Source organism: Tamandua tetradactyla, chromosome 15 (assembly GCF_023851605.1).
Source record: "Tamandua tetradactyla isolate mTamTet1 chromosome 15, mTamTet1.pri, whole genome shotgun sequence".
Taxonomy (NCBI): domain Eukaryota; kingdom Metazoa; phylum Chordata; class Mammalia; order Pilosa; family Myrmecophagidae; genus Tamandua; species Tamandua tetradactyla.
Window position 1 is genome coordinate 54,544,757 of NC_135341.1, and position 13,777 is coordinate 54,558,533.

The 13,777-nt window shown below is 39.7% G+C and overlaps 1 protein-coding gene across 4 annotated transcripts in view; it reads right to left on the bottom strand.

The window, feature by feature from the left end:
- FBXL2 (F-box and leucine rich repeat protein 2) overlaps positions 1-13,777 on the bottom strand; it is a 210,464-nt gene that overhangs the window by 51,660 nt on the left and 145,027 nt on the right. For 2 of the 4 annotated variants that reach the window (XM_077129890.1, XM_077129889.1), the window contains exons 2-6: positions 9,756-9,824; positions 9,559-9,673; positions 9,231-9,357; positions 9,040-9,114; positions 7,568-7,698 (exon numbers count right to left, since the gene is read on the bottom strand). In XM_077129890.1, coding sequence (XP_076986005.1) covers positions 7,568-7,698; positions 9,040-9,114; positions 9,231-9,357; positions 9,559-9,673; positions 9,756-9,780 — 473 coding nt within the window. In that variant the 5' untranslated portion in view covers positions 9,781-9,824. The remainder of the gene's footprint in view (positions 1-7,567; positions 7,699-9,039; positions 9,115-9,230; positions 9,358-9,558; positions 9,674-9,755; positions 9,825-13,777) is intronic. The other 2 variants (XM_077129887.1, XM_077129888.1) reach the window with 2 other exon arrangements.

Here is a 13,777-nt window from a genome sequence, read left to right on the forward strand (position 1 = left end):
TCTCTCTCTTAAGCCCAACTCTGCAAATAAAATTATTACCATTCCTCCTACATGGGACAGGACATCAAGGGGTGAAAGTCTCGCTGGCAACGTGGGATATAACTCCCAGAGTTGAGCCTGGCCCTGCCACTGTGGCATAGACAATGCCTTCCTGACTAAAAGGGGGAAAATAAATGTAACAAAAAAGGTATTAGTGGCTGAGACATTTCAAAGAGAGTCTAGAGGCTACTCTAGAGGCTACTCTTACTCAAGCTTCTGCTAGATATTGCTATTTATCATGGTTTGCCAAACCCCAATCAAAACCATTCCTGTCAACCCTAAAGAACACCTAGGGCTTTATCTTAGATTCAACAAAAGTTCCATGCACTATGATTACTTTCCAGAAACCTACAACCTCCAGGTAGATTCCTAGGCCTGGTAAGTCCTGAAACCCAGAGGGGCCAGCCTCTCCAGAACATCAATTAGTTCCACTCCCATCCCATATTATCAACAGCTCTTTTCAACATGAAAAAGTTGGAATGGGCATAGACCAAATACCCCTAAAGACTGGGAGACAGATTAAAGGAGAAGGTGGAATTATAACAGAGTAGATAGGATTTAACAAATGAGTATGACAGCTGAATCACTATATTGATATTTCTTTTAGTCTCCAGTGTCATGGAGCAGCCAGAAGGAAAAACCTAAAAATGTGGAACTGTAACCCATACCAAACTCTGAAATCTGTTCTATAATGAATTGTTGCGGTGTGCTTTGAAATTTACTGCTTATTTGTTTATATTTTTCACAATAAAAAATAAAAATAAATGACAAAAAAAGAATAGTTGCTATTAAACAAATAGAAAACTACAAATGTTGGAGAGGATGTGGAGAAAATGGAACACTTATTCACTGTTGGTGGAGATTTACAGTGGTGTAGCTTGCTGTGGAAAACAGTTTGATTATCCTCAGAAAACTAGATATTGAGTTTCACTATGACCCAACGATAACAATACTCAGTATACACTCAGAAATGCTGAAAGCAGTGACATAAACATTTGCACATCAATGTTCATAGCAGTATTATTCACAATTTGCCAAAAGTTGGAAACAACCCAAGTGCCCATCAACAATGAATGGATAAACAAAATGTGGTATATACATACAATGGAATATCATGCAATAATCAGACAAAATGAGGTCCCAAGGCATATGACAACATGGATGAAACTTGAGGACATAATTCTGAGTGAAATAAGTCAGAAACAAAAGGACAGATACTGTGTGATTTTGCTATTATGACTCTGGTAAAGGTAATCACAGAGGATACAATGTAGAATATAGCAGACCTAGAAGTACACAAAAGCTAGATGGGGAAATGCTACCCAATGAGATTGAACTTAAATACAAGGGAATGGATAGAAGGAATGGTAACTAATTAGTGGGGTTAAAAGAACATTACCACATTGAAGGTAAATATGATTGAAAGATGATGTATAGTGCAATGTATCTCACTGATTAAATCTAAAATTACAAATAAATTCTCACATAAACAATTTCAAAGGTTTGATATTGAACAAAGAGTCAACAGTAGACTTTATACAAGGATTCTCCATAAATCTGTAGTAAGTGCTCACAGAATACATTCATTTAAATTCATTAATTAAAAAAAAAAATCAATAGTAGAGGGGCAGAGGGGAAAGCTAAAATTGCAAACTATGGCCAGTAGTTAAGACATCAACAGTACCACAGCACTACCAGGGGCAACTAACTGGCAGGGAGGGAAAAGTGATAAGGGGCAGATTTAATTTGATACTTGGCGAGGCTGTGTTTGCTGGTTCTTTGTCTCTATGGACCAATGAAAACTGTCTAAAATTGAGAGTACTGGTGATTATAAACCAATATACAGTTTGTTTTTCTCGGACATCATCCATGGTACCCAACAGATGGAGGGAGTGGAAGGGTATGGCGACTGAGAAGCAGAATGGAGAACTGTGATACATTTATAGGATGGAATATGATGTGGTTACAAAAAGGAGAGGCATGCAGTGAACTTGGGGACAATGTGCTGTGCAAAATAAGCCAGAAACAAAAGCACAAATATTCTAACATCTCTTTCAGAAAATACTTTTAAGAAAACTGAAGCCTAAATTATAAGCTTTATAGAAGCCACACTTAGTCTGAAGTTGAAAATGTATTTCTAGATTCTGAGACAGTGAGCTATCTGTGCAGCAGATGGTATTTCACTGGAAGTTTGAGTAACTCTGTGACACCTAAGACCCAGAAATGTAGTACTGCAGCCCAGAAAGTTAACATAGTTATATACAATAACAGTTAAAGTAACCAAAACAGAGATCAGACTTCAGTTAGAAACAAAACAAAGCCAATCTGGCTACAACTAAGGAAACCAGAATACAGGATAAAAGATGATAGTATATGTACTCTAGACATTCACCTATTGTATGAGATCAAAGGCAGAGGGGTTTATTATGTCCAGAAGCTAAATTTTCTGAAACACACAATCTAAACCAACCTGTGTGGCTAGCTTATTTAAACAACCCAAACTCCTGGAGTCCAGAATGGGAATGAGGTCCTATAATTCCGTATAGCTTAATATACTACCTGGATACATCTCAGACTATGGTTGGCTGATAATTAAAAATTATTGGTAGAAAAAAATCATTGGTAGAGTCCCTTGAGGGTCCAAAGGGAATAAAAAATAAGGAACTTGTGCTGGTTTGAAAGGATTATGTACCCTAGAAAAGCAATGTTTTAATCCTGATCCATCTTGCGGAGGCAGCCATTTCTTTTAAACCATATTCAGTACTGTAGGTTGGAAACTTAATTAGATTATCTCTATTGAGATATGACTGACTCAATTGCGGGTATTAACCTTTGATTAGTTGGAGATGTTATTCCACCCATTCCAAGTGGGTCTTGATTCTTTTGCTGTAATCCTTTAAAAGAGGAAACATTTTGGAGAGAGCCTCAGAGCCATGAGAACCCTGAGAGCTCACACAGCCAGAGACTTTTAGAGATGAAGAAGGAAAATGCCCCTGAGGGAGTTTCATGAAACAAGAAGCCAGGAGAGAAAGTCAGCAGACATCACCATGTTTGCCATGTGCCTTTCCAGTTGAGAGAGAAACCCTGAACTTCATCAGTCTTTCTTGAGTGAAGGTAACCTCTTGTTGGTGCCTTGATTTGGACATTTTTATAGACTTGCTTTAATTGGGACATTTTCTTGGCTTTAAAACTGTAAACTTGCAACTTAATAAAAATGGCTTTTTAAAAGTCGTTCTAATTCTGGTATTTTGCATTCCAGCAGCTAGCACACTGGAACAGAACTCTTAAACTTTTCCATCTGAGAAACCTTAGGTACCCTCTCAAAAACCACTGGGAACTCCTAAGAAAATAGGCCAATCCCATGATTTAGAGGTTTGTCCTCATGAAATTTATTTCTGTAGTGCAGGAGCTAAGATTACCTATAATGAGGCCTAATAGTTGCTTCCGGAAACCTCTTCTGTTGCTTAGATGTGGTCTCTTTCCCTCTCTAAGTCTAACTCTGCAAGGAAAATCATTACCCTTGCCCACAATATGGAAAATGACATTCAGGGGTGAAGGTCTCCCTGACAATGTGGGGCGTGACTCCCAGGGATGCACCTGGCCTTGGCACTGTAAGATCAACAACATTCTTGACCAAAAGGAGGAAAAGAAGTGTAATAAAATATGGCGTCAGTGGCTAAGGAGAGATCAAAGAGAGTCAAGAGGCTATTCCAGGGGCTACTTTTATGTAAACTTCAGTTATACAGCGCTGATTGCCATGGTTTGCTAAACCTTAACCAACATCACTCCTGTTAACTCTTGAGCAGAGCAGGTACACTTCAGGTAGGATTTGTGGAGGCTGGTTGCCCTAGCATATGTATTTATTCAATAAAAAATTATTGTGCTTCTTTGGTGCTCAAGGTACTGTTCTAGATGCTGGAGATTGACCTAGAATTGAACTAAGCAGAACAAAAATTACTATCCTCAGGAGAGCTGGGGGGTGGCCCAGGCTGGCTTCGCCAGGGAACAGGCTCTAAGGGGGAGTTCAGTTAAAGGACATTTTATTAGGGAGTTTTCTTTAGGGGATAATACCTGTTGAAAGGGAGTGAAAAAAAAAGGATTAGCTAGAAGAAAGTAAACCTCAGGACAAATCTGGCTTCCTCTGCCAATCCCATGAAGCACCCTAAGTTAAAATCCCTTTCAGTCAAATGGCTAGGCCTTTATACCCTGCCTTGACTCGTCTCTGGATGGGAGCTGGTACAGCAAAGGCATGGCCTCTCTCTGCATCCAAGGTGAACCCTGAAGGGACTGACAGATCAAGGTTATTTGTGATGAACAATCCCATCAGGTGGGACAAGTTCTTTCTTGAAGGGACATCTTTGGGACAGCATTACCTTTACTCTATAGCAGGTACATTTCCAAAACCACTCTTCATATGTGTTGCGGAAAGGGCTCCTTCAGAGGAAGGTTACAGGGATGAATTAGTTTCAACCACGGCAGCTGGCCTTGGGGATGCACCAGATACTCATCTTTTCCCACCTCCATTACTCCCTGCAGACTCCTATTTTTCATTAGCTATTGCCTCTGCTGCCTCTGGGTAGCTTACCTGGTGGCCTGAGTCAGACATTCATCTCTGAGGGGTCTGAACCTCCGGTTGCCATGCCCTTCCCTGGCTAGGGCTGCAGTATTTGGTGTTGGGCAAGGCAGTACCAAAAGGCAGCTAAAGAAATCACTTGGGAGATATACATTGTTCCGTTGCCCCTAGTTTAACAGCAGCCCAATCTCCTTCAGATGATCTGAGTCTATTATATCTGCCAAGCAAGGGATGCCTCTTCTTGCCAACTGGCTGCTGGACACCCAAAGGACAAAGTGTCCAGTTAACAGCCATAAAAATGGATTGGTGCCAGGCCTAACCAACTTCATGATTTACTGGATCTGACACAGCTTACCTCATGATGGGCAGTTCTAGATGCACAGTCACCTGGTGTTCCTTGGTCCCCTGGCAGGGCCCAAGAGCAAGCAGTCGTTTCAGAAAACATATAACTCACCACTGAAGACTGCACAGCCTTGCCTGAGCGCTAAGGGCCTGTGATGTGACTTTCCCACTGGAGCTTGCCACAAACTCTCTACGGTACCTCTTCCTATCACTGATACATCCAAATCGCTAAGTTCTGATGAGTCTTTTGGCCCATGAAGCATGGTTGTTCTCACCTGGATGTGCAGCAGAGAACTTTCCTATTCTGTGCTGCAAATAAAGGTGGCATTCTTTTGTGCCCCCTGGCATATGGTCCAGAGAAGAATTTCTGGGTGAAGAAAATGCTGTCTCCAGAATCTGAAGCGTCGCCAAGCATGGTGTTTCTTTGTTCATTGTGAGAGATACAATCATTTGACTTTTGCTGTGAATGATTGATATAACCCAGCATGCTCTTGATCACTGTGACAGCCCACATTGTACTGTACTACTATGACAGGCTCTGGAATCTTCATATGGATTGTCTCCTACCCTTTGCAGTGTATGTTTCTTACCAAGGCCTCCAATGTGCTAGCCATTTCTTACTAATCTAACTCAAGCAGTATGATGTTATCAAAGTAGCAGATCAATCAATAGGATGTTCTGTGGGGATGTTCAGATGGCAGACTGTCTGGATCTCTTCGGAGTATGACAGAAGGTGTAAGATGATAATCCTGGGACAAAACTGTAAATGAGCACCATTGTCTGATTCATATGAGTGCAAAAAATATCCTCCAGCATGGGAGTCTCTGGAGCCTGGAGATCCTTGACACCTTGGGCCTGGCCTCACCCCGGGCTCCTGTTCCATCTTTGAGACCCAGGATGACCTCAAAGTCAAAGGGGCAGCTGAGGAAGGAGACTCCAAAGATGTGGGAATGTCACTGACAAAGAAGGGCCCCAAGTAGGGACTCACAGAGGGCAGGATTCGCGCCATAACCTTCTAGATGGCAGTACCTCAGAATGGCCTCCGGATGCCTGCTGTGGGACTTGTGTCCCTCAAGTGGGCCCGTTAACTCTTAAAAACACCTAGGGCTCAAACTGAGCTCTATAAAAGTTTCATGAACTAAGTCTGCTTTCCTGGAACCTATAATTTCCAGAGGGTTCCCAGGCCAGATAAATCCTGAACACCTAGAGGGACCCAGCCTCTCCAAAATTATTAACCAGTTACATTCCTCTATTCTTTAGTGTCAACACCCCTTCTCAATACAGAAAGTCAGAACGGGCATTGCCTAACAATCCCTATACAGTGGACGAAGGATCAAATGAGAAGGAGGGGTAATCATAAAAGTCAGAATTATTAGAGTGTGTTGAAACATCGCTATCCAGGTCAGGTTGAAACAGTGGCTACCCTCAGAGTTGGTTTGAATTTGCTAATTAAAAGTCAAGATCAGGGATCTGCCATGCCCACTCCTGATCTTGTGGAAGAGCATTTTTATATCCTTTTCTGTCACCAACGACTGTGCCAGGGGCTGGGCACCATGGTGGTCTGCTGCAAGAGCAGGGGATGGACATAGGTAGCTGCCATGCAGAGAAAGCAGTTTATTATCTTTTAATGTAATGTATCAGCCACCTCCTCTGCTCTTCCCTGGATGCTGTATAGTATTCTTCTGGCTTCCAGATTTTCAAAATAGCTTTGTCAGACAGCTCTTGCCTGTTTAACAGCTGGCTTGGTGGACAGACTGATACTTGAGCTTCCTACTCCACCATATTACCACAATTCCTCTGTGTTAAAAATATTTAAACCATTATTTAAAAAAAAACTCTACATGTTTGAATTCTAGCTTTACTTCTTATTCATCATGTGACCCAGGACAAGTTATGTAATTTTCTTTGAATCTCAGTTTCCCTTCTGAAAAGAAGATAATAACAATAACTACCTTAAAGAGATATGGGAAGGATTAAGAGCTAATGCTTACAAAATTCCTAACACAGAGCCTAGAATATATATGGAGCTCAACAACGTTTGCTATTATAGTATTAATATTTTTATTATTAAAGTTTAACATTCACAGCTGGTGAAAATACATTTGGAGAATCAGAAAATAAATTATGATTTGCTAAACAAAACAAAGTGTTTTTTCTTGCTGTGGGAAGATGATAAATAAGAAGACAACCTTGACTTTCCCCCCATGTTTTTTAGCAGGAAAACCTGGTGACATTTGGATGTGAGTCTATTACTCTGCTCACCATGGGCTGATGCTCAACAAAATGTCAGGATGAGACAAATTCACATGAGTAAATGTGCAATTCATCAATACATTACGGTTCAGATTCACTGGTGGTGGACATTTTAGTACTCTCCTAGCACACTCCTAAATGAACTAGATTACAGAATATCCCCTCAGCAATCCACCAAACAAAAGCCAACTACAACAAAGCACCACTGCGACCATCACTTATTTCACCTGCTAGCAAGCCTTGTCCCTCCTGAATATTGTTCATAGGTTATTTCCTACAGGAAGCCCTCCTGGTCAGCCCAGCAAAGCTACAAGCACAGCCAAGCTCTGAGCTGTAAAGCATTAAGCCTGGTGTACTTACTGAAGTCTTGGGCAGTTCAGACCTAGGGCTGTAAGAGAGGCATCTGTGAGGTTGCTGCACCCAGAAATGCAGAGCGCGTGCAGCCGGTGGCAGCCCCTGCATATCTGCACCACACCTTCATCTGTGATGCGCTGGGGAAAAACATCATAGGAATAAAAATCAGAGTGCACTATCGATACTGAAACAAGAGCAGCAAGGAAAATGGGATCTACTCTGGGTCAATTAGTTTTGGTTGCCTGTTACTTGGTATTTTATCCTACTAATTTAAACAAAATATAGAGAAGTGCAGGGCAGAGATGTATTTGTTACTTCTGTACAGCTTCAAAATAGCCTAGCATTACTAAGGGAAAGGGAAAATTTAAAATTCCATTTTCCCCCCAGAGTTGACAAAAATGGATGTATATTTGATTTTTTTTTCAGGTACAGTTCATTAACTCACATTAAAAATCAAAATTAAGATGTCATGATGATTTGCCTAATTAAATGACATATCTTTTGGTTGAACTGCTACAGATTAATGCTTTAGGTATGTACCACATAAATAATATTTATAACATGTTATTTATTATATTTATAAACATTTTTATTTTCAAGATTTAAAAGATAGGAAAATTAAATAAAATCACTGATAAATGGCTTAGAATTCTATGAATTTAACCATGAGGAGTCAAAATAGTATCTTCAATTAAATATACTAATTTAAGTAGAAATACGCACATTTATATTATACTTCAAGCCATCTGCCAGAATTATCTTACACACAATTCAAGGTCCTGTCTTGAATAGGGCAGGTCCATAAAGTCAAGATTTGTTTCTCTTGTATCTCCTACCATGCAAGAATCTGAAGATTCATGATTCATTAGAAGTTGAACGAGAGATTTCTCTTGCCTTTCTGAAAGTCTAAGTTTCCCTAGAGAAACATAGTAGGAGTACCAAACATCCTCTTCAATTATTAATATTTAGAATGGCAGCGAAGAAGGAGCAATAGTTTCTGATAGGCTTATACGCTAAAGAAAATACCATCTTGCTTTTACATATGCCCTTATTTTTCAACGTATTTTTATATTATTTCATTTTCTCTATTGAGAAAATGTGACAGGTGTCATCATCAATCTTAAGTGAAAAAGAGACCTTATCATGAATTGTCCAACTCTTAAAATTAGTTAGTGACTAGTTCACATTATCCCTGATATGTACCCCAACACTCCATTCACAAAACCAAGACCCTGATCTATATCATTTTAAGGTGAAATAATCAGTGGCTTTGAATTGAGTGTGATGCCTTTTGTTGTTGTTGTTCTTTCTCTTGAGGCAAATTGACAGACCATAAAAGGGCATAGGACAAGAAATAAGGGAGCAGCGTGGCTATTTGCCCATCATCTCACCTGTATTTCACAGTGGTGCCCATGGCAGATTTCTGAGGGAGAGAACATGGAGCAGGACCGGGTTCACAGGAAAGGCATGCTACTTACTGAGCAGGACTGTAAGTTGAGGCTCACGAGCTCATGACAATAATTCTGAATGTGTTTCAGAGCTTCATCTTCTAACTGAGTAGACAGAGAAAACAAAAGGAATGGAATCTAGATGAGGGAACAGTGGAGCACCAAGAAGTTCCCTGATGAAGCGTCCACATCTAACCCATAAAATGTTGCTCCCTTGGTACCTGAGTGCAGCCCCTCAGGAGCAGGGCTTTCAGGCCTCGACAACCTCGCACCAGCGCCTCAATGCCATCCTTCGTGATCTGATCACACCAAGAGAGATTCAGGTACTCTAGGTTTCGGCAGCCCTCACTAAAAGAACAGAAAAATAAACCACTCAAGAGCAGTCTATACTGGAGAGTTTATCATCAACTTCAAGTTTAGCACATCATAAGCAGTTCAGGGGGAAGAGAAGCCCTGTAAACGTTGTCTATCTCCTGATCAAACACACACACCACAATAGTCAATAACTTCAGGTAAATATTTCTCTGGACCACAAACAAGCACTCTTACCTGATTCCCTTTAAAGAGCTGTTTGTAATGGACACACAGGAGGTCAGATCCAGATGTTTCAGTTTGGAACAGAATCTGCTAAGGCTATAACATGTACTGTAAAAGAGCAGATGCACTAAAGATATTTTCAACCATGTTTCTCTCTCCCCTCAATCTCCCCGTGGCCATTTAATCACCAAACTATTCTCATTACTTACCTGTCAGTGATTTTTGTGCACCCATTGAGGTTTAAATGTTCAATATTTCGGCAGTTCTGTGCAAAGGTCCTAAAATGAGAAACAATTTTAAAACAGATTTCCAGGGGCAGGGGTAGGGAATGGGGAGTTTTGGTAATGGGCGGTGGTGATGGTAGCACAACATTATGAATGCATTAATACCATTGAATTACATACTTTAAAATGGCTAAAATGATTAATTTTAGGTTGTATATACAGAACCAAAATAGGACTGGTACAACACAAAGAGTGACCCTCATGTAAAATATGGACTACAGTTAATAATGTAATTAATAATAATGTTTCATCAATTGTAACAAAGGTACTACCCTAAATGCAAAATATTAATATAGGGAAAACTGTGTGTGTAGGGGTATTTGGGAACTCTGTCCTATTTGAATGATTTTTCTGTAGGCCTACAGAATACCTAAATTAAAATTATTTTTTTTTTTTTTTTTTTAATTGTCTGAATGAAGCAAAAACTCCCTCAGGAGTGGTACAAAGTGCTTATTGGCCACTAGAGGGCATACATAACCGTCCACACTCAGAACAGTGCTTCTCATACTTTCAATATACACAGAAATCACCTGGGGCTCTTGTCATAGTACAAATACTGATGATGGAGGTAGGGTGCGTCTTGAAATTTGAAGTTCTAAGAAACTCCCAGTGCTGCTACTTTGAGAAGCAAGGCCTTTGAACAACCACCCTCACAACTCTCCTTTCACACCTTGGTTAGTCATCTGAAAATAGAGGCCTGTCTTCCTGTTCCTTTCTCACTATAAAAAAATCAGTTTGAAGTCAGGATACCAAGTCTTTCTGATCTTGGGTCATGCTATCACTTGTTACCAGAGAGCCTTTATGCAGATACCATTTCTTTGGCCATTGACATGGGTCAGTAGCTAACCAGCACCAAGATGACCCATCCATTTATGGGTGAGGAAACTGGGATGATGAGCAGTTATTTTCTCAATGATCTGTGGGTTGGTAACAAGGCTGGAAGCAGAAAACTAAACATCCCTTACTTAACATACACCAGTTAGCCTCCTCAGCAAGAGTTGTCTTAAGTCACACAGATCTTCCTGATACAACTTCTACATGTTTTAAAGGACTGAGTACTGACTTCCATGAAATAATTCAAAAGCCTCCTAAACTTAGTTTCAGACCACCCTGTGGTTCTTATCTTATTCTGCCCTGCAGTAGTGCAGAGTGGGAGAACCAAATGGGAGTCTGGTAGACTTTCTAAGTTGAAGAGATGGAGCTGAGAAGAGAATCAAGGAAGACAAAGGAAGCTAGAATTAGCAGAGTATTAGAGTAGGAAGAACTGCATGGAGCAAGAACTCCAGAGGTCTGAAAAGGGTCCCCTTGAGAGTCTGGTTAGAGTACTGCTCAGCACATGTATTGCAAGAAAACTAACCAAGGCTTGGAAAAGAACAAAACAAAAGCAGTAGAGAGCTCAATAGCCAGAGTTCACCTAGGGTCAGCAACAGTGTTGATTTCCACCAACCAAGTGTAAAAAAACCTCATAATTCTTTGGGCATTTGGTAAAGTAGTGAGAAGGGCCTTGCTTCAGGAGTGGGAAACAACTCATACTAGACTAAATACTGCTTTGGTCCCACCTAACAAATCTTAAAAGCAAGAACTGAAAGGAATTATTTCCAAATGACTTATCTGCATCTGAAAACAAAACTCAACAATATTTATAGGAATACAAATGATTCAGCATTCAACAAAGCAACAGTTGCACTGTCTGGTACTGAACCCAAAATCACATGCATGCAGGAAGGAAAATATATCCATAATGAAGAGAAAATTCAATCTATCCAAACTGACTCAGAACTGGCACAGAAATTAGAAAAAGCAAAGAAGGAAACTTTAACTGTATTCTCAGGATACATTTCTAGGAAGCTAGAGTAAAGCTTAAAAAATGTTATATAGAAACATGAAAGATACGAAAAAGACTCAAATTGAGCTTCTATATATGTAAACCACAACGACTGAGTGAAAAATGGGATTGATGGCAGATTAAACATTGTAGAAGAAAAGGTTACTGAACTTGGAGAAATAAGCACAGAAAGTATCCAAAATGAATGAAAGAAAGAGGAAAAAAGAGGATAACCTCAAACAACGTAATATACATGTAACTGGAACGCCAAAAAGAGAAGAAAGGGGGAAGGGGAAGAAAAAAGATAAGAAATAATGGCCACAAATTTTCCAAAATTTAATGAAAACTATAAACGCACTGATCTAAGAAACTAACTAACTAAATAAATAAATAAAATCCCAGCATGTGAAACATGAAGAAAAATATACCAAGGAACATCATAGGGTAGGCGTTATGCAAAAGAAAAGAAAGTCTTTCAGGCATAGAAAAATTGAAATAATTCATCATGGCAGAGTTTCGCTACATGAAATGTCAAAGTTCTTCAGGCAAAAACAATATGAGTCTGATTAAAATATGTATCTACACAAAAGACCGAAAAATACTAGAAATGGTAACCATATGGGTATATTATTTAAATCTCTTAAAAATAATTAAAACTAAAAGTACAGTCTAGTACGGAGTTTATAACATGTACTATTAAGGTGCGTGAATACAATAGCATGAAGGCTGAGTACAGTGAGAAACGGAAATGATATCCAACATCATTTGAAGGTAGACTGTAATAAGTTAGTGTCCTTGGCTGCTCAAACAAATAATATGAAAGAGGATGGGTTAAACAATGGAAATTTACTAGCTCATGGTTTTGAGGCCTAGAAAATATCAAAATCAAGGCATCATCAAGGCAATGCTTCCTGCCTAAAGACTACATGGTGTTCTGAGGCTGACTGCCAGCGATCCTTGGTTATTAGCTCCTCTGCACATGGAAATGCACTCAGTGGCCTCTCCATTTTATTCCAGGTCCTGTTGAATGCAGCTTCCAGCTGCTCCCTGTGCCTATTTTTCTCTCTCTGCCTCAATTTTTTTTTCTTATAAAGGATTTAAGTAATGGGATTAAGACTCCTCCTGGGCTACATTTTAACTAAAGTAATCTCATCAAAAAATCCTACTTACAGTGGGATCAAACCACAAGAATGAAATAAGTTTAAGAATATTTTCTCTGAGGTACATGCAGATTCAAACTACCACAACTATAAGCATAAAGCAACCACTAAAATTTTAAAACCAGAGTTAGAGCTACTAAGTCAAAAAAATTTATAAAATGGAATCATAAATACTCAATCCAAAAAAAGGCAGAAAAAAGGAAGAAGGAATATTTGTGACAAGACAGTAGATTTAAACCTAACCATATCAACAAATACACTAAATAGAAATGTTCTAAGTACTAAAAGACAAATTAAAAGACAATTGTTATCAGATTGGATAAAATGCAACCCCTAATTATATGCACCAAAAAGAAAAACTTTAAATATAAAGATAAAAATTAGTTAAAAGTAAAATGATGACAAGAGGATTGTGGAAAGATAGTGGAGAAGGAACCTCTAGGAATCAGTCCCTCCACCAAAACAACTACTGACCTGGTAGGAACTCTACGAATGAACTATTAGGAAACTCTGGGGTCTAGTGGAACACTGTGCAGCATCCAGGTAGGCGAGGGAGGAACAGGCTAGTAAATCATGGTAAATACTGGTGAGTTCCATTCTCCCTGCAGCTACCATAAACCCCTCCCCATGATGGTCAGCAGCGGGGACTGCAGCTTGGGCTCCTGGTGCCACTTGCTGATGCCAGGGTGGGCCATAAAGACCTACTCCTCCAAATTCTGTAGGTGATTGGTCTGATCGCTGATATTGCTTTTGATCAGCTGATTTAGATCACTGGGGCATGGATCTGAGATCAGCTGTATTGGTTTGAAGTTGTTAAGTGCCACAAAAAAGGCCATGTTCTTTTAATCCATTCTTGTGGGCGCACACCTGTTGTGGGTGGGCTCTTTTGTTTAAGATGTTTCAATTGAGATGTGAACCACCCCATTCAAGGTGAGTCTTAATCCTTTTTACTGAGTCTTTTA